The 27,588-nt window shown below is 44.6% G+C and overlaps 2 protein-coding genes across 2 annotated transcripts in view; one reads left to right on the top strand and one right to left on the bottom strand.

Annotated features, from left to right (window-relative positions):
- Positions 1-11,875: 11,875 nt before the first annotated feature.
- Positions 11,876-14,954, bottom strand: LOC117361612 (gastrula zinc finger protein XlCGF64.1-like). The gene is made up of 2 exons (XM_033947195.1): positions 14,845-14,954; positions 11,876-14,038 (listed from the first exon to the last, which is right to left on the bottom strand). Exon 2 carries the CDS (start codon positions 13,978-13,980, stop codon positions 13,117-13,119), a length of 864 nt encoding a protein of 287 aa, XP_033803086.1. The 5' UTR covers positions 13,981-14,038; positions 14,845-14,954; the 3' UTR covers positions 11,876-13,116.
- A 2,981-nt stretch (positions 14,955-17,935) lies between these two features.
- Positions 17,936-27,588, top strand: part of WDR75 (WD repeat domain 75) — a 92,072-nt gene continuing 82,419 nt past the window's right edge. The window contains exon 1 of the mRNA XM_033947194.1: positions 17,936-18,147. Coding sequence (XP_033803085.1) covers positions 18,059-18,147 — 89 coding nt within the window. The 5' untranslated portion in view covers positions 17,936-18,058. The remainder of the gene's footprint in view (positions 18,148-27,588) is intronic.

Below are 27,588 nucleotides of genomic sequence, written 5' to 3'. Positions count from 1 at the left end.
TTATTTGTCAACCAACATTTCAGACCAGGAGTCCACTGCCCCTGAATGGAGCGGGACCTGCAGTGAGTAACCCAAAAGGCTGGCATCCAGCCTAAGAGTCATCTACTCGAAGTCCGAAGAAGCCAGCCCTGGTAGAAAGCCTCCCCCTGAAGCCACCAGCTCAAGTCACTGCAAGCTGGCACCTTCCAGGGGAGCGGCATCTGAAGGGGAAAACTCTGCTGAGACAACCGAGATAGGAGGGACTCCTGTAAAGGGCGCATGGGCACTCTGGCTCAGGCGATCACCTCCAAGGAGGCTACCCGAGACCCCAGAACCCGCAGATAAAACCAGGCTGAGGGAGCCAGATGGTCCAGGAGAATTCTGTTGTTGAAGGTTCTATGTGTCTTGAGAAGAAATACATTACCCTGTCTGGAGATGAAGAGAAGCCCCAGAAACTCCAGGGACTGGGAGGACACCAAGCGTCTCTTCCTGCATCACCTGCAGCAGAGACACTACCATCACCACTGAACTTTTGTACACCCGACAAGATGGAGCCCAGATCAACCAGCTGTCCCAGGAAAGGTGAACTTGGACTCCCCGCTGGCAGAAAGCTGCCACAACTACCATCATTTTGATGAAAGTGCAGTTGCCATTGTGAGGCCAAAGAGCAGAGCTGCGAACTGGAAATACTGTTGCAGAACATGGAAATGCATAAACCTGTGATGCATGGGGTAGATTGTAATATGGAGGTAAGCCTCTGTGAGATCCACTAGAAAATCTCCTGGAGAGACAGCAGCTATCACCGTGTACTCCATTGCCATTAAGAAAAAAAGGAATTCACAAGAAGCAGATGACCAACTTTTTAGATCCAGAATGGGTCTAATCCTCTGAACATTTCTAGTATGATGAAGAATAAGGAGTATGCGCCTAAGCACCAATTTGTGTTCTAGAACAAGTTCCAACATCCCGATGTCTAAGAGGTGATGCAGAGTATCGCAGACCCTGGACTCCGTTCCGGTCAACTTGCCGAAGTCCAGAAACCAAGCCGGAGGAGGGCAAAGGAGGACTAACTAGTGTTTGATGAAAGTCAAGTCCACTCCTGACAAAACTGAAAAGTCAGCCTTTTACGAGGAAGCCACACCAACCCCTGGAGTCATCGGGGCATTTTGCAGATTTTGGTATCATCCGCAAAGAGACAAATCTTACCCAACAGACCTGCAGCAATATTGTTTATAAAATGTTAAAAAGAACAGGCCCAAGAACAGACCCTTGAGCCACACCACTGGTAATATCCCTTTGCTCAGAGCGATCTCCATTGATCACTACCCTCTGATGCCTTCCACTCAACCAGTTCTTGACCTATCCCGACACCTTGGGACTCATCCCAAGGGCACTCAGTTTATTTATTAGATGTCTGTGTGGGAACACTGTCAAAAGCTTTGTTAAAATCTAAATACACCACATTTAGCGCACTCCCTCTATCCAATTCTCTGGTCACCCAGTCAAAGAAATTAATCAGATTTGTCTGAAGACCTACCTCTAGTGAATCCATGTTGCCTCCGGTCCTGTAATCCACAGTGTTGATTGAGGAAAGCTGAGCCAAGACTAGCAACAGCAAATGGCAAAAGACCATCACTAATGGTTGACTGAGAGATAAAGGGGGACACTAGTGCAGGCTTGGGAAGCTGATCCTGATGGTTCTGTTTCTGATGACATCACCAGCTATGTGGCTGGAATGATATCCATGCAGAACTAAGTTTGGGGGCAAGATATGCATAAATTAGAAGAAAATTTGGGCTGCCGTTGTGCCACAGCCCATAAGAAATTGATTTCAACTGAGCTGGACTCCTACAGGGGAGGAGACTAATTTGTTCATTACAACTATCATTTGTCAAAAGAAATTTACAAACTAGTAATACTCCAGCTGAAAAATTTAAAATATATTTGATACATTTTACACATATACCAGTTTATAAATATAAAACAGTCATAAAATCCACAATATTAAATACAAAGTGTTTGCATTCGTGCAGACATCAGATGTGGCTCTCGTTCTCAAAGCACTGATAAATCATTTTTCCATAAAACTTTTGTACAAAATATGACAAAGAAAATGAAGTTTAAAATTCATCACATTAAAAAAAAAATAAAAATTAACCAGATCAAAATACAAATGCAAAGAAAAGTTAACTCACAAGTGGTTAGCAACTCAGCTTATCAAGAACATCAAGTCAAATGCTTTTCTGCACTGTATCTGATCTTCACGCCATACAATTTCAACTCTTGTTTGATCTTAAGTAATTCTCTTGCTCATGGTGAACCCACTGAAAACTGTGTAGAAATGGACCGTAATGCTGTTAGGAAGTAGAAGCTTTATAAAAGATCATATTCTTATTCAGAGTTTGAATGTGGGAAGGGGTTTTTCTTTTCACTCCTATTTTGATGCAATGTCTACCTAGATCAAGCCCCAAATTACCTGAGCTGCAGGTATTGAGCAAAATAATTTCTCACCTTGGTAAACATGTAAGAAGAAAAGATCTATAAAGCTCTTGCTGATGGAATGACAGAAAAAGTGGAAATTAAAAATCCCTCTCAATTGTTCTACCTCTCACTCATCTTGCCAGGATTCCTTTCATACAAGAAGAGATTTTCTGTACCAGCCCAATAGCACTGTCCTGTACTGCAGTATGAGAGAACCGAGTTGGATATCTGGACCCAGATTCTGCTCATCAGGCTGCCTGGGATTTTAAGGCACTGAAAAGAAAGGATTCATAACCCCTCAGAAGAAATAAATTCCAGCCGTTGTGTTAACAGCACCAGTTATGAGGGTTCAGAGTGTACATGACCTGAGTTCTGAAGGGAAGTTGATGTTTACAAACTCTTATATACTTGGTAGGTGGGAGGAGAAGGAAGAGGGATTGCAAACTAATTTAAACAGGGAAATAACTCATGAATCTGGACTATATTACTCATCTTGAGCTAGGGTTTGGAAAAGGTACCGTATTTTTCGTTCCATAAGATGCACCTGACCATCTAGGTTTAGAGGAGGAAAAACCAAGAAAAAAATATTCTGAACCAAATTGTGCCTCTGAATTCAGCCCACTAGAAAAACAGACAAATATACTGCAGCAGACAGATTTTGATCACTAAATTGAAATCCTACCTTTATTGTCTGGTGATTTCTGGTTGCACTAGATAGTTCTTTCTTTCTTTCCTTCCTTCCTTCCTTCCTCAGGCCCAACAACTGTCTCTTTCTATTCCCTCCCTCCTTCCTTCCTATGTCCCGAGTTCGTACCCCCTCCCCCTCACTGCCTTCCAGCCTTTCTCCTTCCTCCCTCCCGCACCGAAGCCTGCCTGCCTTCCTCCCTCCCTCTCTCCCTGCTGCACTGAAGTCTGCCTCCCTCCTGCACCGAAGCCTGCCTGACTTCCTCCCTGCTGCGCCGATTCCTCCTCCCTGGTCTGCCGCTCACCCACTGCTGCCACAACTCCATGAAGGGAAGGGCCGGCGGTGTGCAATTGGGTCCACAAGTCTTCCCCCGACGTCTATTCTGATGTCAGAGTTAAGGTCTGAGCCAGCGATTGGCTGGCCCGGATCTTCTCTCCGACTTCAGAATGGATGTCGAGGGGGGGGGGGACTTGTGGGCCTGATTGCACGCCACCGGTCCTTCTCTTCCTTTCCTGTGGTGGTGAGCGGGTAAGAGGGTGGCAAGCAGCACAAGCAGCGTGTGTGTGTGTGGGGGGGGGGGGGGAGACGAGCAGCAGCAGAACACCAGGGACGGCTGAGCTGTAACCACTCCATAAGACGTACCCCCTTTTCCACCCCCTTTTTGGGGGTAAAAAAGTGCGTCTTACAGAGCAAAAAATATGGTAAGTAGAAAATCTAAAATTAAATGTGAATACAAAATGGGGAAAATCCCCAGATAACTGTAAATGAAAGCCATTTTGCACCACAGCTGTAGTTTAGACAGAATCCGTCTGAACTAGAAGCCCAAATAAATAAGAGGAAAACTGTCCCACAAGACAGGAAACAAGAGGAAACTGTCCCAAGTGCTGTCACCTCATCTATGACAGCACTTGGGAAGCCCTCATGGTCACCAAAACCTGGCTCCAAGACAACGATAGGTAGCACTAGGAGAACTGTGTTCTCCAGGCTACCAGGCCCTGGCCTGCTCATGCACCACTGGGAAAGAAGGCGCAGTGGCCACCATTGTCAAGACCTCCACCACACCAAAACTGATAAGCTTTATCAATGTTCCCATCCTAGAGGTTCTAGCCTTCACCATGAGCCACAAACACAAAATCACCCTCATCGTTCTTTATAAAGCCCCTTACTCCCCAGCAGAATCCCTAGAGTCCCTTCTTGAATTCATCACCGAGCTATCCATCACCGAGCTATCCATATCCCCCAATCATGTGACCATCCTGGGAGACTTCAACTTCCCAGACTACCCCAACACCTCAGGAATAAGTGACATCTTCCTCTCCTCCCTCACCGACCTGGGATTCCACTAAGCTGTAACCACCCCCACACACTCAGCAGGCAACACTTGGACTTAAACTTCACTCAGAGGGACCTGACTGCAGAGCCTCAACAAACAATCTGCACCACTACATCTGTCCCATGGTCATAACACCACCTCATTGAATTCCAACTCCAAATCAAAACTACCCCAGCCCCGCTAACAGGCCCTATCCCACCCACCCAACCTCAAATCCCTAAATCAGTCAACCCTACAGTCATGGCCGCAGGCATTCGTAATCTAAACAAAACCTGCACCCAACATCCCCACTCCATCGACCTAGCAGCCTCCACCTGGCACTCCAACATCAAGTCCCTCTATAACAGCCCGAATAACCACTAACAATACCTGCTCCCTGGTACACCAGCGACCTCCGATCACTGAGGAAAGCAGAAAGAAACTGGATCAAACACCTAAATTCAGAGTCCAAAGCACACTGGGAAAACACATCTGCCACCTACAAAGCTGCAATCCTAGAAGCAAAGAAAGCCTACTACTCTCACATCCTACAGAAAATACCAACTAGATCCAAACAACTGTTCGCCCTTAAAAACCAGCTCTTCACCAACGCTCAAGGAAAAAGACACAACCCAACTGAACTTCTTTCAGTCCAAGGTACAAACCATCCGCAATAATCTTGACACAGCCACCAACACCAACCCCCCACCAGCATACCAACCCAAATTCAATACTCCATCCTCTGCCACACTATCCCAACTTCACATGGCCACACATGATGAGGTTCTCAAAACCCTGAGAGAACTCAAGCCCTCTGGCACCATCCTCGACTCCTGCCCATCCAGCCTCCTACTATCCACAGAAGACGCCATGGCGGAATCTATCCTCCCCATCATTAACTTCTCCCTTTCCATGGGGACAGTACCACTCAGCTGGAAGTCGGCTATTATCAAATCCACACTCAAGAAACCCACCCTCAACCCTAGCAAACCCGGCAACTACCGGCCTGTCTCCAACCTCCCATTTATCTCCAAACTCCTAGAATGAATAGTGCTCTGCCGATTACACCCTTTCATATAAGAACAGGCTGCCCTGTCCCCTGCATAATCTGGCTTCTGAACAGGCCACAGTACAGAGTCAGTACTCCTGGATATCATAGATGACAGCTGGTAGATACTGGTAGAACAACATTAAAATCCACTCCTATGTCGATGACATCCAGCTACTTCTCCCACTAGGTGAAAACCAATCATCCCAAATCACCAACCTCCAACTCTGCCTTTCTGACATGAAAACCTGGATTACAAACAACAAACTATAGCTGAATGCCTCCAAGACCGAACTCTTATGGATCAGGAAAAAAAGTACCAAATACACACACCCAACACTATCATGTGATTCCACCTCACTAATAGCAGCAGATCAGATATGCAGCCCAGGAGTAACATTAGACAGCTACCTGTCCCTGTCCACCCACATATCTCAAGTAGTTTCCACCTCCTTCTACTACCTCCGCCAACTGAGAAGGATCAAACCCTACATCTCCAAACCAGATCTAGCCCAACTCCTCTTCGCCAGTGCAGAAGAGGGAGATACAGCAGTGCTGATCCACGTTGGGACAAACGACATGAGCAACAGGCACTATAGCAGAGAAACACTGAAAGACCAGTTCTTTATGCTAGGAAAGAAGCTGAAGACCAGAACGCCGAAGGTAGTGTTCTCGGAGATCTTCCAGTACCCAGGGCAGTCAATGCATGGATTAGGTGCTGGTGTGAGGAAGAAGGATTCCACTTTGTGTGCAACTGGACGACATTCTGGTGGAAGAGCAAGCTATACAGAAAGGATGGACTCCACCTCAACGGAGACGGAACAAAACTACTCGCAAGCAACATCAAGCAAGAAATTGAGAAGTTTTTAAACTAAGAAGAAGGGGAAAGACGACAGTCGACCAAGAGTTGATGGTTCGGGAAATGGTATACCCAGAGGATACCATGCAAGAAGATTGCAGGGAAGACTCACCGGATCATAGGCAAGATAGTAATCCTGATGGATCGAAAGGGATGAAAGCGAGGGAGACAGAAGGTAGAAGGAAGTGCAAGAAAGTAACAGGCCGCAAACTTAAATGTATGCACACAAACACAAGGAACCTAAGGAATAAAATGGTGGAATTGGAAGCTGTGGCACAAAAAGATAACCTAGATATCATCAGCATCATGGAAACATGGTGGAACAAAGACAAAATCTGAGACACTGTGCACCGGAATACAAGCTATACCGCAGAGATAGAGTAGGACAAAAAGGTGGGGGTATTGCCCTATACATAAAAAAGGGAATTGAGTCTATCAGAGAGAACACGCCGGAAACTAATAATAAGGTAAGTCTCGATGGGCCAAAATACCGGGAACAAATGGAACGGATACAAAGATCGGTATCTACTAACGACTACCAGGGCAGTCCAAAGAGACTGATGGAGAAATGAGGGAAGAGATTAAACACGAATGCAAGGGAGGCAACACAGTTATCATGGGTGACTTCAATTATTCGGGGATAGATTGGACCCTAGGCAACTCCAGCTGCAGTAGGGAGATCAAGTTCCTGGATACTGTAGGCGATTGCTTCCTGGAACAACTTGTCTGGAAAATACGAGAGGAAATGCAATTCTGGACTTAATTCTAAATGGACTACGAGGACCAGCACAAGGTATAGAAGTAGAAGGGATGCTAGGAAACAGTGATCACAACATGATTCACTTCACCCTAGACACAGGAACAAAAAAATCGATCCAGAATGACTGCCACGGCACTGAACTTCTGAAAAGGGGACTACGAAGGGATGAGAGTCATGGTAAGGAAGACGATTAGGAAGAGGATAAGCACGGTAAATACGCTAGAGCAAGCATGGTCCCTTTTAAAAGACATGGTCAACGAGGCGCAAAATCTATATATACTGCGTATCAACAAGGGTTCCAAGAGGAAAAAGAACAAGGAACCAGCGTGGCTCACTGTAGCAGTGAAGGAAGCGATCAGAGACAAGAAGACTTCGTTTAAGGAATGGAAAAGGATAAATACGGATGAAAAGTGAAAAAGCACAAACAACATCAAAGCAAGTGCCATAAGGCGGTAAGAAGGGCCAAAAGGGATTACGAGGAAAAAATAGCCAAGGAGGCAAAAAATTTTAAGCCATTCTTCCGGTATATTAAGGGGAAACAACCCACGAAGGAAGCAGTGGGGCCGTTGGATGACCATGGAAGAAAGTGAGCACTAAAGAAGGACTAAGCCATCGCCGACAAAATGAACACATTTTTTGTGTCTGTATTTACCGAAGAGGATATATCCAATATACCAGAAGCCAACAGGCTATACACAGGAAGTGAAGACAGAAAACTGACAGGGTCAAAGGTCAGTCTAGAAGAGGTATGCAGACAGATTGATAGGCTTAAAAATGATAAATCCCCGGGACTGGATGGCATCCACTCGAGGGTAATCAAGGAACTGAAAGAGGTTATAGCTGAACTGCTTCAACTAATAGCCAATCTGTCGATGAAATCAGGAAAGATTCCGGAAAACTGGAAAATGGCGAATGTTATGCCGATCTTCAAGAAAGGTTCAAGAGGGGATCTGAGAAACTACAGACCAGCGAGTCTGATGTCGGTACCGGGAAAGATGGTAGAGGCGCTGATAAAGGACCGCATCATCGATCACCTTGATGGACACAAACTGATGAGGACCAGCCAGCACAACTTCAGCAAAGAAAGATCTTGCTTGACAAACTTACTACACTTCTTTGAGGGAGTAAAAGGACACATAGACAAGGGAGACCCGGTCGACATCGTATATCTAGATTTTCAAAAGGCGTTCGACAAGGTACCGCATGAATGTCTACTTCGAAAAACTACGAGCCATGGAATTGAGGGTGATATACTCATGTGGATTAAAAACTGGTTGGCGGATAGGAAACAGAGAGTGGGGATAAATGGACAATAGTTGGACTGGAAAAGTGTCACGAGTGGAGTGCCACAGGGTTCAGTGCTCGAGCCTGTGCTCTTCAACATATTTATAAACAACCTAGAAATTGGCTCGACAAGTAAGGTGATTAAATTTGCAGACAATACAAAGTTATTCATAATAGTGAGGACACAGAAGGATTGCGAAGACCTACAACGAGACATAAACACACTCGAGGAATGAGCCGCGAAATGGCAAATGAGGTTCAACATGGATAAGTGCAAGGTGATGCATGTCGGTAACAAAAATCGTATGCACGAATACAGGATGTCCAGTGCTATACTCGGAGAGAGCCCCCAGCAAAGAGACTTGGGAGTACTTGTAGGCAAGTCAATGAAACCGTCCGCGCAATGTGCGGCGGCAGCGTAAAATGCAAACAGAATGCTAGAAATGAATAAGAAGGGGATCACAGCTCTGAAAAGGCAGTGGCGTACCAAGGGGGGGTGGGGGGGGCGGTCTGCCCCGGGTGCACACCCCAAGGAGGTGCACAACTGGCCACCCAACGGGGAATAGGCTGCCACTCCACCATCGGGAACAAGCCAGCGCTGAGTTCTCCCTGCTTTTCTTCCCTGCAGAGCCGACCAACTCTCGCCACCCGACGTCAATTCTGACATCGGAGAAGACGTTCTGGGCCAGCCAATCGCTGCCTGGCTGACCCGGAACGTCCTCTCTGACGTTAGAATTGACATCGGGCGGCGAGAGTTGGTCGGCTCCGCGGGAAAGAAAAGCAGGGAGGGAGAACTCGGCGCTGGCCTGTTCCCGATGGCTGCAGTGGCAGCCTTTTCCTGGCAGCGGTAGCAGCAGCATGTTTCCCAATGGAGGAGGGCAGGGAGAAAGAAAGAAAGAAAGAAAGGGGGCAGGGTGAAACAAAGAAAGAAAAAAAAATGGAGCATGGAGAAAGAGAAAGACAGACATAGAGAAAGAAAGGGGGCCTGGAGAGAGAAAGAAAGAAGGGGGCAGGGTGAAAGAAAGAAATGGGGCACAGAGAGAGAGAGAAAGACAGACATAGAGAAAGAAAGGGGGCATGGAGAGAGAAAGAAGAGTGCAGGATGAAACAAAGAAAACGTTGGGGGAGGGAATGAGGTCTGGAGGAGAGGAAGCATACAGGAGGCTGAAAGAAGAGAAGAAATATTGGATGCACAGTCAGAAGAATAAAGTGCAACCAGATACTGATGAAATTACCAAACAAAGGTAGAAAAAATGATTTTATTTTCAATTTAGTGATCAAAATATGTCCGTTTTGAGAATTTATATATGTTGTCTATATTTTGCACTAGGGCCCCCTTTTACTAAACCGCAATAACGTTTTTTAGCGCAGGAAGCCTATGAGCGTCAGGAGCAGTGTGGGGCATTCAGCGCAGCTCCCTGCGCTAAAAACCACTATCGCGGTTTAGTAAAAAGGGAGGGGGTATATTTGTCTATTTTTGTATAGTTGTTACTGAGGTGACATTGCATAAAGTCATCTGTCTTGACCTCTTTGAAAACCCGCAGAATATAAATGATAATTAACATTTTCTCTGCGTACAGTGTGCTTTGTGTTTTTAAAATTTTATTGTTGGTAGATCATTTTGACTTGGACACAAAGGTAAGGGGGAGGGAGGGAGGGGAGCTGCTGAAAGACATCTAGTAATCCTTGCAGGCTTGACTGTGCAGGGAATTATTTTTGTAAAATCATGTTTTGTTATGTGACTGGCATTATTTAGACTTTAATTTCTATGAATGAATAGAATGAAAATGATATAAAATTACTTGCTTGTTTTTATGTGCGTGCGCTGAAGGAAAGTGGAGAGAGAGTGGGCTGAGGATGCTGAAGGGAAATGGGGAAGAGAGAGTGGGGAGAAGACGCTGATTTATAAATTGACAATTGTACAGAATATTGTTTCTTTTTATACTTTAATATAATAAGTTCAATATAAAACAATTCAAGGCTTGTGTGGATGGAATCAGGTGGTTTGCGGGGATGGGGACCGAGCTTACGGGGATTAGTCCAATAAGATGGTATTTTCTTATTTCTCATTATTGTTTAACTTTTATTTGTTAATTTGTAAAGTGGTGATTGTTATGTATCACTTTTTTCAAATTTACATCTACTGTCTTTATATTTTGCACAGTATTAGAAGACATGTGTTACTGTTTTTGTGGTGTTGCATTGTATGCAGAGTCTGGTTTCTTGGCGGTTAAGTTTAACTTTTGTCTACATATTTCTATTTTTAGTTTGTGATTATTCCATATTGGGCGAGGGTGTATCTCTGTTCTGTGTGTATGAAAAGAACATAGTTTTCAGTTGGCATTGACTGCAGGATCAATTGACTGGGCGGGATCTGGCTTGTTTAGTTTTACAATGTATGTGTTGGTGTTCACTGCAGTGTTTAAGATGCTGCCTTTTCCTAGGTATACTCTTGTTGTGCAATATGTGGATTGTTACTAAAAATCATATTTTTCATATGATGTCACATATGCTAGGTATGCCACTGTGAAAAGGTTATCATGTTGTTGTACCGGGCCATGGTACACCCCCATCTGGAATACTGCGTCCAACACTGGTCGCCTTACATGAAAAAGGGTCCAGAGGAGAGCGACAAAAATGATTAAGGGACTGGAGGAGTTGCTGTACAATGAGAGACTAGAGAAACTGGGCTTCTTCTCCCTTGAAAAGAGGAGACTGAGAAGGGACATGATTGAAACATTCAAGATATTGAAGAGAATTGACTTAGTAGAGAAAGAGAGATTGTTCACTCTCTCCAAGGTGGAGAGAACCAGAGGGCACTCGCTAAAGTTAAAAGGGAATAGATTCCGTCCAAACATAAGGAAGTTTTACTTCACCCAGAGAGTGGTAGAAAACTGGAACGCTCTTTCAGAAGCTGTTATAGGGGAAAGCACCCTTTAGGGATTAAAGAAAAGGTTGGATAAATTCCTGCTGGAACACAACATTCACAGTTAAGAATAGACTAAAATAGGGCAATGGTCTTTGACCTAAGGGCCGCACTTTGAGCATCCTGCTGTGCGCGATGGACCACTGGTCTGACCCAACAGCGGCAAATCTTATGTTCTTATGAATGCTGGCTTGCAACCCATTCTGAGCTACTGGGAGGATGAGATAGAAATTGAATAAAATAAAATATAAACAATTAAATAAATTAAATTATATATAAATAAAGGAAGGAAGGGGATTTTCTGGGTGCTTTCCTTCAATTCCACCTGTAAATAAAGGTTCCATTCTCTAGGAACTCAGTTTAGACTTGAATACAGTCAAACATTTGCATAAGAACCTTCCATGACAAAAAAGCCCAAATATAGCAATTAAATGAGCAATGCAGCCTGGGAGAATTGGACTGTAGCTATAGGAATGGCTTCTAGCTGGGGGGGGGGGGGGGGGTTACGGGCCATACTATGGTTTACTGTGTGCCCCCGGTACATATTGCAAACTGTGATACATTATTTATATAGAAATCAGCTTTTTATTTTATATGCATTTGAATGTTTCAATTTTTATTACTGTGCTCATGGGATTAGGGAACTTCACCCAGTGTTACTGCCCTTTAAGTTATGCCACAGGGCACATAAAGTGGTTAGTGCTCTAATACAGCTTGATAACTTTCCCCCTTTAGATGTTTATGCAATATAAGCATCTAAACCCCACCCCCTCCCCTTTTATCAAGCAGCGGTAAAAGCTCCAATGCTCATAGAATTCCTAGGAGCGTCAGAGCTTTTATCACAGCAGCTGACAATAAAAATTAGGGTGGGGGGAGTGCTGGCTTATGCATATCTAAAAGGCGAATGAATGTCTGATCACCTGGTGTGCATAAATGCAGGCACCTAGGTTACAGAACTGCCCTTTAACTTTGTCCATGCTACTTTGCCAAAAGTCACGGAAAGGAATTTTGGAATAGAGTAACAACAGAAAAGAGTCCTGCAACCCTTCAAGGATTAACAATTTCACATCTGTTAGGGATAAAGTTTCTTTTTGCTTAACATGAGAGATTCAAAGAATAAATACATAAATTGGCTACAGGATCTTCAGTTGATGTAGTTAACCTGCACATTATTTTAAGCCTCACATAAAAAAATAATGCAAATAAGTATTGCTTCTTAAAGAGCCATGCTTTTCATTTAAAAATATATGTACAATATGCAAAAGTATTTGAAAAGTTTTCAGTAATTTCTTCTTGTTATCATCAGTTATAAATCTCTTGAAATATAAATAAAGCTTCCAGTATAACTAATAAAAGCTAATACCTTGCCATATATATTCTTTGGGATCTATGCACTTAGTACACAATCTATTACTTGGGAAATCTTTATACTCTGTTCTTAAGCCACAGGCATATTTGTTTGACCTTTATAGTTTACATTTGTGTAGTAATTTCAAACTTTTCACTCGGACATAAATTAGGACTCTTTATTCTGGGTTAGTCTAATTTGAGATTTTTTGGCATGTAAAACCCAAATGTTTGAAGTGCATTCATGGTCTAATATATTTGCCAATAGTGTTTATAGCCCTCTTTTTGTTTGAGAGCCTCTGCTCCGCTTTCTACGTCCTCATCTGACATGCTATCCATCATCTTTATATCCCTTGGATACTTTGCAGATGTGCAGTTGTGAGACTCCAGTTTGTCAGTGTTGTCAAAGAATGTTCCACAAGCAGGGCACTGGAATCAGTCTTCTCCACTGTAAGAGAAATTCTCCATATGGATCTCCTCTTCCTTCTCCTCCCTTTTGATTGGTGGGTGATTTTGCCCATGTTTGGCAGCTCGGTGCTCCTTGAGACTACGAGAATGATAAAAGCTCTTCTCACACAGATCACACTGATAAGGCTTCTCGCCCGTATGGATTCTCTGGTGCTTAATAAGTTCAGTAGATTCCACAAAGCCTTTCTCACAGACACTGCATTTGAATGGCCTTTCACCCGTATGAACAAAATTGTGTCTTTTAAGATGATCAAACCTTCTAAAGCTTGTTCCACAAACAGAACACTTAAATGGTTTCTCTCCTGTGTGAATGAGATTATGTTTTTCAAGGTCTGAAGGATATTTGAAGTGTTTCCCACATATGCAACACTTGTATAACTTCCAGTACACCATGTCCTTTTTAAACTCAGGATGAATTTGCTGATGTCTGGCAAGCTTGTGGGCATCTTTGAAACCTTTTTGGCAAACAGGGCATTCAAAGGGTCTTTCATTGGTGTGGCTCCTTAGGTGGTGTTTAAGATGGGATGGCCATTTAAAAACCTTCTCACAATCAGGACATTTAAAAGACTTCTCTTTGGGATGTGCTTCATACTGTTTTTCAAAAACTCTCGACTGTCCACTATCTTTGGCAGACTCCTCCTCAGGTAGTCTCTTTTTTTCACCAATGTTGGTTGACCATTTTCTCGGTAGACGGGGTGTGTTGTTATTCTTCTCCTGAATAGTGTAAGGGATGCCTTTACTATCAATCAGTAAGTACTCTATATTATCTTTTCTACTTGGCTCTTGTTTCCAGCCATCCATACTACTGATAGATTTGTTATGAGATGACATTTACTTAGGCAAATACATAGCCACAGCTTCAATTCTGGTTCCCAGTCCCATTTGCAGCCTACAAAATAAAAGGAATAAATACATTAAAATTTTTTAGGAATCTGAAATACTTGATGTCCACTGTATTGTATATTTTCATTGCTATGGCCTTTTACATTCATGCAATATTTCCCTTTAAAATCTTCTCAATTTTTTAATTCTTTTCATTTTTCATTTCCTTTATTTCTCTAAAAAGTAGGTGCCTAGTCCAAAGTGTCTACCTAAAAGTGGGTGTGGTTAGGGGCAGATCATGGGCATGTATTCAAGATAGGTGCCCCTTTTTTAATTAGACGCAGGTATTTAGGTGAAGAAATCCCTTGCATAAATACAACATGCCTAACTTTCAGAGAATCGCACTTAGTGCTGCATTAGTCGGCGCAGATTTTTTAGTGACCCATTTAGAATTGGGCCCAAAGGGATGGATTCTATAAACGGTGCTGTTGTCGGAGGCTGTTTAAAAAATGGCCGACGATCATATGTCAATCACGCAATGGCACTGTTTCTAGAAACACGGCTTCATGAAAGGTATGTGCCGGAATTGTAGGCCAGGGTTTAAAAGGCCTACAAATTCGGCGCCTACCTTTCACATGAATCACATCTAAGGAGGCACTTTATGATTCCTAATGCCACTTCTGGCATTAGCCAGGCCTACAGTGGAGCTAAACATCGTAAAATGCCTCCGTAGATGCAATCAAGGCGCTATTTTTCTAGTTGCCTTTTTCTTTTAAATGTTATGAGGGTGAATCAAAAATTAAAGGCAATTATTAAATTTTGTGATAACCGGAACAGAGCTAGCGAAATGCAACATATGTACTCGTACATTACCTGTTGGATAGTTCGTCCATGCACAGTGCAGCACTCAGCCTTTAGTCATGTGGCAGCCACAAGGTCAGAAACATGGACGCTCCATTGCAAGATTGCACCATCGAAGAACAACATGCAGTAGTGCGCTTTCTTTGGGCAGAGGGAGTGAAACCTGTGGAAATTCACCATCAGATATTGACTCAGTATGGACATAGCACCATGAATCAATGAAAGGTTTATGAGGGGGTAAAAAGGCTTAAAGTGGGAAGAACAGGTGTAACCGATGAAGATTGTTCTGGTAACCCATCAACATCGTGCACAAAAGAGCACATTGACAGGGCAGATACCTTGATTAGAGAATACTGACGGATAATGGTGTCTCAATTGGCTGCAAATTTGGATATCGGCTATGGTTCTGCATTTGGGTCATTCCATGCCAAGTGATCTAAAGGTCCCTACCACTATGTTTCAAAATTTGCTCAAAATTTGCTCATAAAATAATCAAGGTACCAAGAGAATTTTCCTACAATTTTAGATTCCTAACTGCAATAGTCACTGAGCTAGACCCACTTGTCTGGCTGGATGTTGACAGCAATGGGCACAGTGATGAACAAAGTGTAATTTTTAGCCTCTTGTAAAACTGAGTATAATTGGTCAAGAGTGCTAATTTTTGGTAAGCCAGCATAACTTTTTGTGCTAGTTGCAACGATGCTGGTATGAGCATCATTGATACAAAAGCCTACCTGAAAATTTTGTTTAAAGTGTGCCTAAAAATTTGGCGCAGTTTGCTGCAACAGATTTTGAGCAGCTTATCAGCTGCTATAGCTCCAGAGCAAGAGACTTTGGATTTTTATCATAGATTATCTTTGTATTGGAGACTACACTCTCAAATTTGCAGCAACTCTGCATGAATAGCTGCATCATAACATTCCTTCAAATTTGGTATCTTTGACACAGGAGCTGAAATTTGTCAATTTTCAGGGGCAATTCTAAAGAAAAGTCTGCTTATATCTTCCTAAAAGTAACACTGTTTGAAAGAGAACATTTTACTCTATAAGATACATGCCTTTTGGTTTTGTAATGCCACTGTCATAAATGTACAAAGTTAGAAATGCTTAACAGTGTGACATGCAATATTTGCATTTTGAATTTGTGTTCAATAATTTGAATACCACTGTATTTCTAACTGCTTTATGCTTATCAAAGATTTCTAAAGGTTGGACAGTATTGTTGTAATATGTGTTTTTCTGGTGGTGAGTGATTGGTACTATATTTTGTGCTTCATTTGTGGTTCATTCTCCAGTGAAGGCAGTGCTGGGTTTATCAGTTGTTGTTATGTATGACATTTGTGTATCATTCGTATTTTCCAGGTATTAAAATAGTTTTTACACTCAGAATTGATAGGCTTAAGTAGAGCTTGTTGAACCCATTATTAGCAATCATTTTAGCCATTTGTTTATTGCTTTGGCTCCATTCACATGGATTTAGTCAGGTATTTTTAAGAATTTTGAACCTGTGCCAAGATATCTGATTCAGTTTGTGTTCTTCAATTTTTAGGTTATAGATGCAGTGAGGAACTATACTCTTAAGCACTTTGTTACATTACTTTCCACCCTATTACTGGGTCTCCACCTTTTTCTCACATGCTACAATCACATCACCAGTTCCTCACCGTATTTTCATTGGCTCCAATTACATATTGATGTATTTTACCACCAGTCATCACATCTTTCATTTCTGCACAATACCACATTAAGCATGGCATCTCATTCATTTCAATTATCACGTACTATCTAGTGATGCCTTTACGCATACAGGATATTATGGCATGAAACTATATATTATTCATAGGACCCCTGAAGAAGACAATCTGTCGAAACACGGACCGTGTTGGGACCAGGGTTCAAAGCTTTCCCACGGACTGCATCCTAGAGGTTTTTATGTGGTTTGCCAAGTTTTAATATTATTTTAATATTAATAAAGTCCATCTCATCATTTTTCCACTTTGATTTTTGTTTCTTACTGGATTATATGGACCATTGGTCTGACCCAGTATGGCTATTCTTATGTTCTCATTCTCTATTCCTTTCTGATAATTTCTAACATTCTGTTTGCTTTTTAGCCTCTGCTGCATACTGAGAGAAGATTTTAACATATTGTCCAAAATGATACCTAAGTCCATTTCTTGGTAGAAACTCCTAATGTTGAACCTAGTATCATATAGTTTATACTTTGGATTATTCTTTCCAATATGCATCACTTTGCACATGTTCACATGTCGTTTGGATGCCTAGTGATTATTCTTGCATTGTTTCGTTATGTATTATGTATGTTGAATTGTAACGCTCCCAGAAGTGTAATGATGGGCAAGTGTAAATCTATTAAATGGAATCTATTCTTCATTCTCAATGTTCTCAGAAATATGTGGCTAGATTATCTAAAATCCAAGATACTCCTCTATGCACATCCATGACCTCTTTAGATCCTTTCAAGGAGTACCCCTATTGCTATTTTCATCAACTGAAATTGTGACACCTACCAATGGGCCTTAGGGAATGGCCTCCCTCTTCTCTTAGTAAGTTGTGTGAAATTCAAACCTTAATGAATCAGGTCCTAAATTACTGCAAATAAGAATTTGTGCACAAAAAAAAGAAAAAGAATCCTTCAGAAGGCAGCCTCTACATAATGTAAAATACTGGAAAAAAACAAATACAAATACATTTTTCTGTACTGTGCAAAAAAGCAGATATGTCAAAAATGCACCTTAAGATGTCAGTATAAAGGATTAAAAAAATGAATGAGCATGCAAAATCCTGAAAGAAACAAACAAAACCACAGCTAGAACATCCAAATAAATCATATATGTTTTCTGGATAGAGAGGGTAACAAACCCTGTTTATTAGCCTTTCTGTACTTTATAATTTTATTTTATCCTTTTAAATTCCATGCATTACTTTGCAACATATAGACACATTGTCAAGGAATTAAAGTTTCCTGCACCTATGAATGTCCCTCACGCCGTTTCCCCACTGTAAACGTTCGTCTCTCCGCTGTCACTTGGCCACATCTAGATTTATTTACAGAATTTCTCTGTCTCGTCGCGCATATTGACGTCATCATAAAGCGCGAGCAGGGGAGGGGGAGGTGTGCATGTGCTTAGTTGGCTGCTGCCGTGGTTTGCTTGTTGCCTCTGTCCTTTTGGTTGCCCCACGTGTGTGTAAGACTGAAGGGGGTAATGGTAGCGACAGCGGCGGAAATTCGGTTGCTGCGCTGTGGCGGCAGCTGGCTCAGTTACCGGAGGCCTGTCTTCTCAACTCCTTCAAAGTAAGTGGTGAGGTTTGGGCGAATGGGAGGAGGGGGTAAATCGTTCTGGCGATGATCTCTGTGTAGCTATTTCTGGCCTTATGGTGCTGACTACGGTAGGTGTCTGGAACTGAGTGCCTGTAAAGCACTTTTTTTTCTACCTCCATCTTACGACAGTGTTGCAATGTACGGCTGGTGCTGCCTAGATAACCCGATTGCGATACATAGGACTACTCAAATCATATCTGTGTGCGATTTGATTGAGTGCACAGCTCAGGAGAGACTTTGGGATGATTGTGTCTGATGATATTAAGGTGATGAAATACTGTACATACTCAAATATAAGCTAACCCAAGGTAACCTTTTTGCCCCCCCCCCAAAAAAAAGGTGGAAAAGAAGTTGATTAGGATATAAAATGGGGGGTTAATATTTAAGTGCCCTCCCCTGTCCTGCCAGGGTTCTGTACCCAGCCCTCTTGCTATGCCAGGCTCTGCACCCTATCCTCCCTCCCTTTCTGCCCTACCAGGCTTTGCACCCTGTCCCCCCTCCCTGCTCTGTACTCTGTCCTCACTCCCTTCTGATGCTTTGCAGGCCTCCGCTGGGCCTGCCATAAGACCCTTACTCCCTCTGCTGCCCTGCCAGGCTCTGCACCCAGGCCCCCCCCTCCTCTCTCTCCTGCCCTGCCAGTCTCTGCACCCAGCCCTCCCTCCATCCCTGTCCTGTACTCTGTCCCTTCTCCTACCCTCCCAATACCTTGCAGGCCTCTACTGGGCCTGCCATAAGACCCTCCCTCCCTGGTATGCCAGGCTCTGCACCCTGTCCCCCCTCCCTTCCTGCCCCGCCAGGCTCTGCACCCTGTCTCCTCTCCGTACTCTGTCTCCTCTCTTATCCTCCCTATGTCTTGCAGGCCTGTGCCGAAGACCTGGTGGTCCAGCGGTGGGCTGGGACAGGATGGACCTCTGCTACCTCCTATCCTGGCCAACTGTGTCAACATTTACCTCCCTCCTGTCTCCTCCACCTTTAAGTGCCAGGCAGGTTTCTGTGATTTATGCCCTGACAATGGCAAGGACAATTCAAGAATGTTGGGCAGATTGGATAGACCATGTGTCTGTCATCTATTATGTTATTGTGTGATTGCAGTTACACCAGATCTATACCTGGTGTAACTGTGGTCACATTAATGCAACAAGGGTACGTAAAACTTAATTCTGTAAGTTGCATATGTAAGTGGGAGCCCCTCCCACGATTCACCCATGTGAATGCCGCCCTTACATTTATGCACTATTCCATGCATGTGCCCTTACAGACTAGCACTTAGTTATTCTATTGCCACACATACGTGTATGCTTACCGGCAAGATATGCCCTGTTACAAAATTACCTCCAATAAGGTCAATTCTTGTGTCTATGGTTGCATATGCAGGTAAATGACTGCTTATAAAATATTGTCTTGTGTAAAATAGAGAGTTGCGCGGGGACAGAAATCCCACCCGTCCCCGCCAAAATCCCACCCGTCCCCGTGAGGAATACCTCCGTCCCCACCCGTCTCCGTGAGGAATACCTCCGTCCCCACCCGTCCCCGCGAGGAATCCCCTCCGTCCCCGCGAGGAATCCCCTCCGTCCCCGCGAGGAATCCCCTCAGTCACCATCCTTCCCTATAAACTTCAGAAATAGTTATTTTATTTAATTATGCTACTGAATTAAAGGCTCTGGTAGAGACCCATTTACAAATAAGCAAAGAGACTTTATTAATTTGGAAATATTAATTGGGAAGAATACATACTTTGTAAATGGGTTTCTACCAGAACCTCTAATGTAAATATAAAATATAAATACTCAGCTGATGAGAACCCACAAACTGTCAGCTGAAGACTTCCTTTGCAGTTGGCCGGGAGTCCCTTTTGCCAAGCTTGGCAGGCAGCAGTAGCGTCCCCGAGTCACAGATGCTGGCACCTCAGTGGCTCATGGATGCTGCCAGCGACTGCTGCGCTTGGTGGAGGGGAGTTCTGGCCATCTCTAGAGGAGGTCCTCTGCTGGCGGTGCTTGGGGATCCCCACCAGTCACAGCAAGGGTCAACAAGTACTTCAACACTGTAGAAATAAAACCAGAAATGCATTTCCTTTTCTTTTGAACACAAAACAAAGACATCTGCCATATACATTTCCCAAAGCTAACATATTTTAGTCAATAAATTCCGTTTTTTACCTTTGTTGTCTGGAGACTTATTTTTCCATAAAGTTGGTCCCAGTTTCTTTTTTCCGCTTTCCCATCTTCTGTAAATTCTTCTGTTGCTGTCCATTGGTTCCCCCTACCATGGTCCAGCATTTATCTCTTTCTCATCTTTCGTGCCTGCCCACCAGCCCCATGCCCAACATTTCTCCTTCTATCACCCCTCTCCAACACTATGCTACATCTCTCCCTCCATTCCCTTCACCACTGTCCAATATTCCTTCCTCTTGCATCCCTTTCAATCTGTCCCATTGTTCCCTTGCCACATTTCTCACTCTCATCTTTTTCTTCCCTATCACATTCTGTACCTTCCTCTCTACGACCAAAAATTCTCCTCTTTCTTCCATTTGCCATGTGTACACAACCATCTCTCTTTCCCGCTCATTGACACACCACACCCAATTCTCTCTTTCTATTCCCTCCCCCACCTCAGCATCTCTTCCTCTCTCCCCAGTTCATGACTTCTGTGTCCAAAAATGTATTCCCTTCCTCCACTTCATTCGAGTCCAGATAACAGCAGGGGTTGGAGGCAGCCTGCAGCAAGCCATATGTAGCCGACCCAGAAGTCTTCCCCCGAAGTCAGAGCTGACATCGGAGGGAAGGCTTTGCATCAGTCTGGCGGTGGCTGAGGTGTCAGGTGGGAAGGGGTAGATACTGGATGTAGGAGGTGAGAGGAGACAGACTGTAGATAGAAATGGGGAGGGATCAGACACACTGGATGAAAGGGGAAAGATAAGACAAGCTGGAATGCCTGGGGAGAGAGAAAAAGACAGATGATGGATGTAAAGAAAAGGCGAGGGGAGGAAGACATTGAATGGAAAGGAGAAGGGGAGGATACAGATGGAAGGGAGGAAAGAGAAAGATGGAGCAGACACTGAATAGAAGGGGGAGAAAGAGAAATGAAGCAGATGCTGGGCTGAAAGGGGGGAAAGATGGGCAGATGCTGGATGGAATGGGGAGAAAGAAGGGTGCATGATGGATGGGATGACAGAGGGGGAAGAGAGGAGACAGACCAGATGCTAGGCAGAAGCAGCAGACAGAGGGGCAGATGCTGGATGGAAAGAGGAGGAGGGGCAGATGCTGGATGCTCAGGTCAGCATCTGAATGGCCGTGCAAGTCTACATGGGTCCAAATGGTGCCACACACTGCTAGACCCCTCCCCCCAGTCCATTGTGCTTTCTAGAAGCCAGTATTGGGTTGCAGCCTGGTCTCTGCTAGGTTTTCTCCCCCTAGATTGGGACAGACTGTGCTTTTGCCAGCAGAGGCAGAGTGGTGAGCCTGCACGATGGCACAAACTAGCCCCCCTCCCCACCCCACCCCACAAGTGTCCTCCACCCAGAACAGGACCGAATCTGGGTTCCCAGTGGCTGAGCAGTGAGCCTACCAAGGTATCCCCTACCGAGAATGGAACCAACTCTGCATTCCCGGCCTTTGTATGAGGGAGGTCTGGTGCCCCAGAGTATGAAGACTTAGAGCAGGGGTGCCCACACTTTATGGGCTTGCGAGCTACTTTTATAATGACTAAGTCAAAATGATCTACCAACAATAAAATTTTAAAAAAACACAAAGCACAATGAAAGGCAGAGAAAATGTTAATTATTCATATTCCGGATTTTTTCAAAGAGGTCACGGCAGATGACTCTATGCAATGTCATCTCGGTAACAAAGTACAAAAATAGACAAATACACCCCCTCCCTTTTTACTAAACCACAATAGTAGGTTTTAGCACAGGGAGTTACGCTGAATGCCTCGCGCTGCTCTCAATGCTCATAGGCTCCCTGCGCTAAAAACAATATTGCGGTTTAGTAAAAGGGAGCCATAGTGCAAAATATAGACAGCAGATATAAATTCTCAAAACCGTCACATTTTGATCACAAAATTGAAAATAAAATCATTTTTCCTACCTTTGCTGTTTGGTGATTTTATGAGTCTCTGGTTGCACTTTCTTCTTCTGACTGTGCATCCAATCTTTCTTCCTTTCTTTCAGCCTCCTGTATGTTTCCTCTCCTCCAGACCTCATTCTCTCCCCCAACTTTTTCTTTCTGTCTCCCTGTTCCCCCTTCTTTCTGTCTCCCTGTCTGCCCCTTTTCTTTCTTTCTCCGTGCCCTCCCCCAAGCCACTCGGTTTGCTGCCACCGCCATCGGGGAATAGCCCCCAAGCCACTGCTGTCCCAAGCTTTCCCTGCAGAAGCGTCGCGCTGACCAGCATTCCGCTCCCTGACGTCAATTCTGACGTAGGAGAGGAAGTTCCAGGCCAACAAGGCATTTCTCCTCATTCCATCCAGCCTGAGCCCCCATTTCTCCTTGATCCAGCATTTCCCTTCTGTGTTTGTCAGAATTACCATTCCACCTATTTTCCAGCACCCTTCTTTGTGTTCATCTCACCTATATCCCTATCTCACCACTTTTTCAGAATCTTCATTTGTCTCTGTCCTTGTCTTTACCCCATGTTCACCATTTGCCCTTTCAATGTCTTTATCTCCCCCCCTCACACTTTTTCAGCATTACTTCTATGTCTCTATTTCACCTCCTCTTCATGTCCCCTCTGTATCTCTATCCTTATTCAGTAGGTCCTGCTTACCCTTTCTCTTCTTTGTGTCACTATCTCCATTTTCAGCTTTCCCCCATTTTCCTTTGTTACTGCACCCGGTAGCCAGAATCTTTCCACCCTCCCTCCACTCCGGCCCAGCCCTCCCCTCTTTCTTTCTCTCTCTCTTCTCCTCCCTCACCCACGAGTCCTGCATCTGGCCCTACCCCTTCTACATGCACCTGGCAACATCCCCCTGCTCCGCGGCTCTCTTCAGCAACTCGTCAGCAGCGGTGATCAAGACAAGCTGCCGACATCGAGGCCTTCCCTCTACGAGTCCCGCATTTGTGGAAAAAGGAAGTTGAAACAAGCGGGACTCGCAGAGGGTAGGCCCCGACATCAGAAGCTTGTGTCGATCGCTGCTGCTGAGTTGTCGAAGAGAGCCGCGGAGCAGGGGGTGTGGCCGGAAGCAGGTAGAAGGGAGAGGGAGATAGGAAGTCTGTAGAAGCTCCGGAGCATGACACCGACCCCGGCCAGGATGATTTCTTTTTCAGGCTGCTGCTGCTGCCACCCCCCACCCGAAATGACAAAAACAGCCTAATGCCCGCGTCGGCGTCTTTGACGTCGGGGAGAGGAAGGCTGATAGGCCCGATAGATCGGGACGGCAACACGAGTCTATCACGGAGCCCGGGATGGGCTCTGCGGTCGACTCACGTTGCCTTCCTGAACTACCGGTTGATCGCGATCGATGTGTTGGGCACCCCTGACTTAGAGCCATAGCGCACGAGACTCCCACGGGGATGAAAACAGCCTACCTAAATTCTGGCGATGCAGGCATGCAGCTTACAAGTCCGGCATCGCGGCGGGAAATAGCCATGCTGAGCAGTGAGCTCAGCACGTACACAGATGAAAGCCTTGCTTGCTGATTGGTACGGCGGGGCGGGGATAAAATAAAAAAATTTTTGCTTTAAAAAGGTTGCCAACCCCTAGTCTTGGTATGTAAGCATCTTATTATAAAACCAGGCCCAATAAGGATAATTTAACCGGGTGTCTTATGTAAAAAGTCCAAAATGTGCCTGTTTAATTGCCGAATACGAACATCAATCAACTGATCTACAAAGAAATGAAATGCCAGCGGACATGATTTGGAGTTCCTTCCACAATTTAGAATGGAATAACTACATCAAGTTATATAACAAATACTCTAAATCATACTGTGTCCTGGACTCATGTCCCCCAGAAATTATGAAAGCAGCTCCATTAGACTTTAAACTATCCCTATTGAATTACCTATCCAATAACCTAAACAATGGAAAATTCCTCACTAATAATGGTCACATTATAATAACCCCAATTCCAAAAAATCGTAAAGAATCACCAACATCAGTAACCAACTATAGACCAGTAGCATCCATCCCATTTATTGTAAAAATCATGGAAGGAATGGTACACACCCAACTGATGGAATATCTCGACCAGTTATCTCTCTTGCATGAAACTCAGTCTGGTTTTAGGCCTCTGATTAGCACTGAAACAGTAATTGCAGCTATTCTGGACAATGTGCGCTACTTGTTTAGTAAGGGCCTCAACGCCCTAATCATGCAATTTGACATGAGCTCTGTCTTCGACTTAGTGGACCATGGGAAACTATTACAATGCTTAGACACAATTGGAATCAGAGGAGAGGTATTAAACTGGTTTTGAGGTTTCCTTACTTCACGCACCTACCAAATCCGTTTTAATTACGATCTCTCCGGCACATGGTGCCACAGGGATCACCATTATCCCCATTGCTCTTCAATGTTTACATGGCCTCATTGGGTGCGCAATTGTTCCCAACTGGCGAGAGGGAGAATCTCGGCGAGAGGGAGAACTAGAAGGGCTTGAGCATGCGCAGATGCATGCTCAAAGCCGTCAGAGACTGGGAAGAAGATCTTCAAGCGGCACTGGCACTTGTGGGCTGCGTGCCGTTGCCAAAGGGGGGGGGGTGAGTTAAAGTTGGTCGGGCGGGGGTTCCTGTTCTCGTGGGAGGGTGCCGATTCGAGCGGGGGGGGGCCTTTGCGAGCGGGGGGGAGTGGTTCTCATGCCGGTGCCAGACAGGGGGGGTGAGTTAAAGTTGGTCGGGCGAGGGGTGCCTGTTCTCACGGGGGGTGCCGGATCATGCGGGGGGATGGGACTTTGCGGGGGGGGGGGGGAAGAGCAGCGCCCTGGCCTCGGGGAGGGGGTGGGGGGGAACGTATCAAAGCGAGTTTCCATTATTTCCTATGTGTAAACTTGCTTTGATAAACGAGCATTTTGGATTACGAGCATGCTCCTGGAACGGAATATGCTCGTAATCCAAGGTACCACTGTATTCTACAACACCACTAGGAAAAAAATCTTTTCAGTTACAGCACCTACAGCCTGGAATTCCCTGCCCTTGCATCTCCGGGAAGATATCCCATTAGATCAGTGATCTCAAACTCGTGGCTCGGTGGCCACATGCAGCCTGCCAGGTACTATTTTGAAGCCCTCGGTATGTTTATCCTAATCACAAAAGTAAAATAAAACAGTTTCATGATCATATGTCTCTTGAGCTATAATTACAATATTATTATTAAGACTTAGCCAAAAGGAAAGATTTATAAACTATAAAGAGTTTTACCTCGGGCAGAATTCTCATTTCTTTAATAAGACATAAGAACATAAGAAGTTGCCTCCACTGGGTCAGACCAAAGGTCCATCTCGCCCAGCGGTCCGCTCCCGCGGCGGCCCATCAGGTCCGCGACCTGTGAAGTGGTTTCTGACCACTTCTATAACCTACCTCAAGTTCTATCCTTTTCCTCCAGGAACCTCTATCCCCTTTTCCTCCAGGAACCTATCCAAACCCTCCTTGAACCTCTGTACAGATTTCTGGCCTATCACATCCTCCGGAAGCGCGTTCCATGTGTCCACCACCCTCTGGGTAAAAAAGAACTTCCTAGCATTTGTTCTAAACCTGTCCCACTTCAATTTCTCCGAGTGACCCCTAGTGTTTGTGGCTCCCCTCAGTTTGAAGAATCTGTCCCTATTCACTTTCTCTATGCCCTTTAGGATTTTGAAGGTTTCTATCATGTCCCCTCTAAGTCTCCTTTTCTCCAGGGAGAACAGCCCCAGCATTTTTAACCTGTCAGCGTATGAAAAATTTTCCATACCTTTTATCAGTTTAGTCGCCCTCCTCTGCACTCCCTCTAGTACCGCCATGTCCTTCTTGAGGTACGGCGACCAGTATTGAACACAGTACTCCAGGTGCGGGCGCACCATTGCGCGATACAGCGGCATGATGACTTCTTTCGTCCTGGTTGTGATACCTTTTTTGATGATGCCCAGCATTCTGTTTGCTTTCTTTGAGGCTGTCGCACACTGCACCGATGGTTTCAGTGATGTGTCGACCATCACCCCCAGGTCCCACTCAAGGTTACTCACCCCTAGCAGTGTTCCCCCCATTTTGTAGCTGAACATCGGGTTCTTTTTCCCTACATGCATGACCTTGCATTTCTCTACGTTAAAACTCATTTGCCACTTTTTTGCCCAGTCTTCCAGTCTCGTTAGGTCCCTTTGCAGGTCTTCACAGTCTTCCGTATTTCTAACCCTGCTGCAGAGTTTGGTGTCATCAGCAAATTTGATAACCTCACATTTTGTCCCCGTCTCCAGATCGTTAATAAATATATTGAACAGTAGAGGTCCCAGCACCGACCCCTGTGGAACTCCGCTCGTGACCCATTGCCAGTCTGAGTATTGGCCCTTTACTCCAACCCTCTGTTTCCTGCCTGCCAACCAGTGTTTGATCCATCGGTGGATATCCCCTTGCACCCTGTGGTTCCACAGCTTTTTAAATAGCCGTTCGTGAGGTACCTTGTCGAAGGCTTTTTGGAAGTCAAGGTAAATGATGTCTATGGATTCCCCCTTATCCATCTGGCTGTTTATTCCCTCAAAGAAGTACAGCAAGTTCGTGAGGCATGACCTTCCCTGGCAGAAGCCATGCTGGCTCGCCTTCAGTTGTCCATTGTTTTCTATGTGTTCGCAGATTGTGTCCTTTACCATTGCTTCCATCATCTTTCCCGGAACCGAGGTCAAGCTCACAGGCCTGTAGTTTCCCGGGTCACGCCTTGATCCCTTTTTAAAGATGGGCGTGACATTTGCTATTTTCCAGTCCTCTGGGATCTCCCCAGTTTTTAGGGAGAGGTTACATATTTGGCGAAGTGTCTCTGCTATTTCGTTTTTCAGTTCTTTTAGTACCCTTGGGTGGATGCCGTCCGGGCCCGGTGATTTGTCACTCTTTAGTCTGTCTATCTGCCTGAGGACATCCTCTTTGCTTACCTCTAGTTGTACCAGCCTTTCGTCGTGTTCTCCGCTTATAATCACCTCGGGTTCTGGGATATTGGATATGTCCTCTCTGGTGAAGACTGACGAGAAGAATTTGTTTAACCTGTCAGCTATCTCTTTTTCCTCCTTTATCGCTCCTTTCCTGTCTCCGTCGTCCAGTGGTCCCACTTCCTCTCTGGCTGGTTGTTTCCCTTTCACATACCTGAAGAAGGGTTTGAAGTTTCTTGCTTTTCCTGCCAGTCTTTCCTCATATTCTCTCTTTGCTTTCTTGACCTCTTGATGGCATTCTTTCTGGTGCCTTTTGTGCTCTTCCTGGTTTTCCTTTGTTGGTTCCTTTTTCCATTTCTTGAAGGATGATTTCTT

Source organism: Geotrypetes seraphini, chromosome 5 (assembly GCF_902459505.1).
Source record: "Geotrypetes seraphini chromosome 5, aGeoSer1.1, whole genome shotgun sequence".
NCBI classification, from domain to species: domain Eukaryota; kingdom Metazoa; phylum Chordata; class Amphibia; order Gymnophiona; family Dermophiidae; genus Geotrypetes; species Geotrypetes seraphini.
The sequence above is the reverse complement of the archived record's forward strand: the minus strand, read 5'-3'. Positions and strand labels throughout refer to the sequence as shown.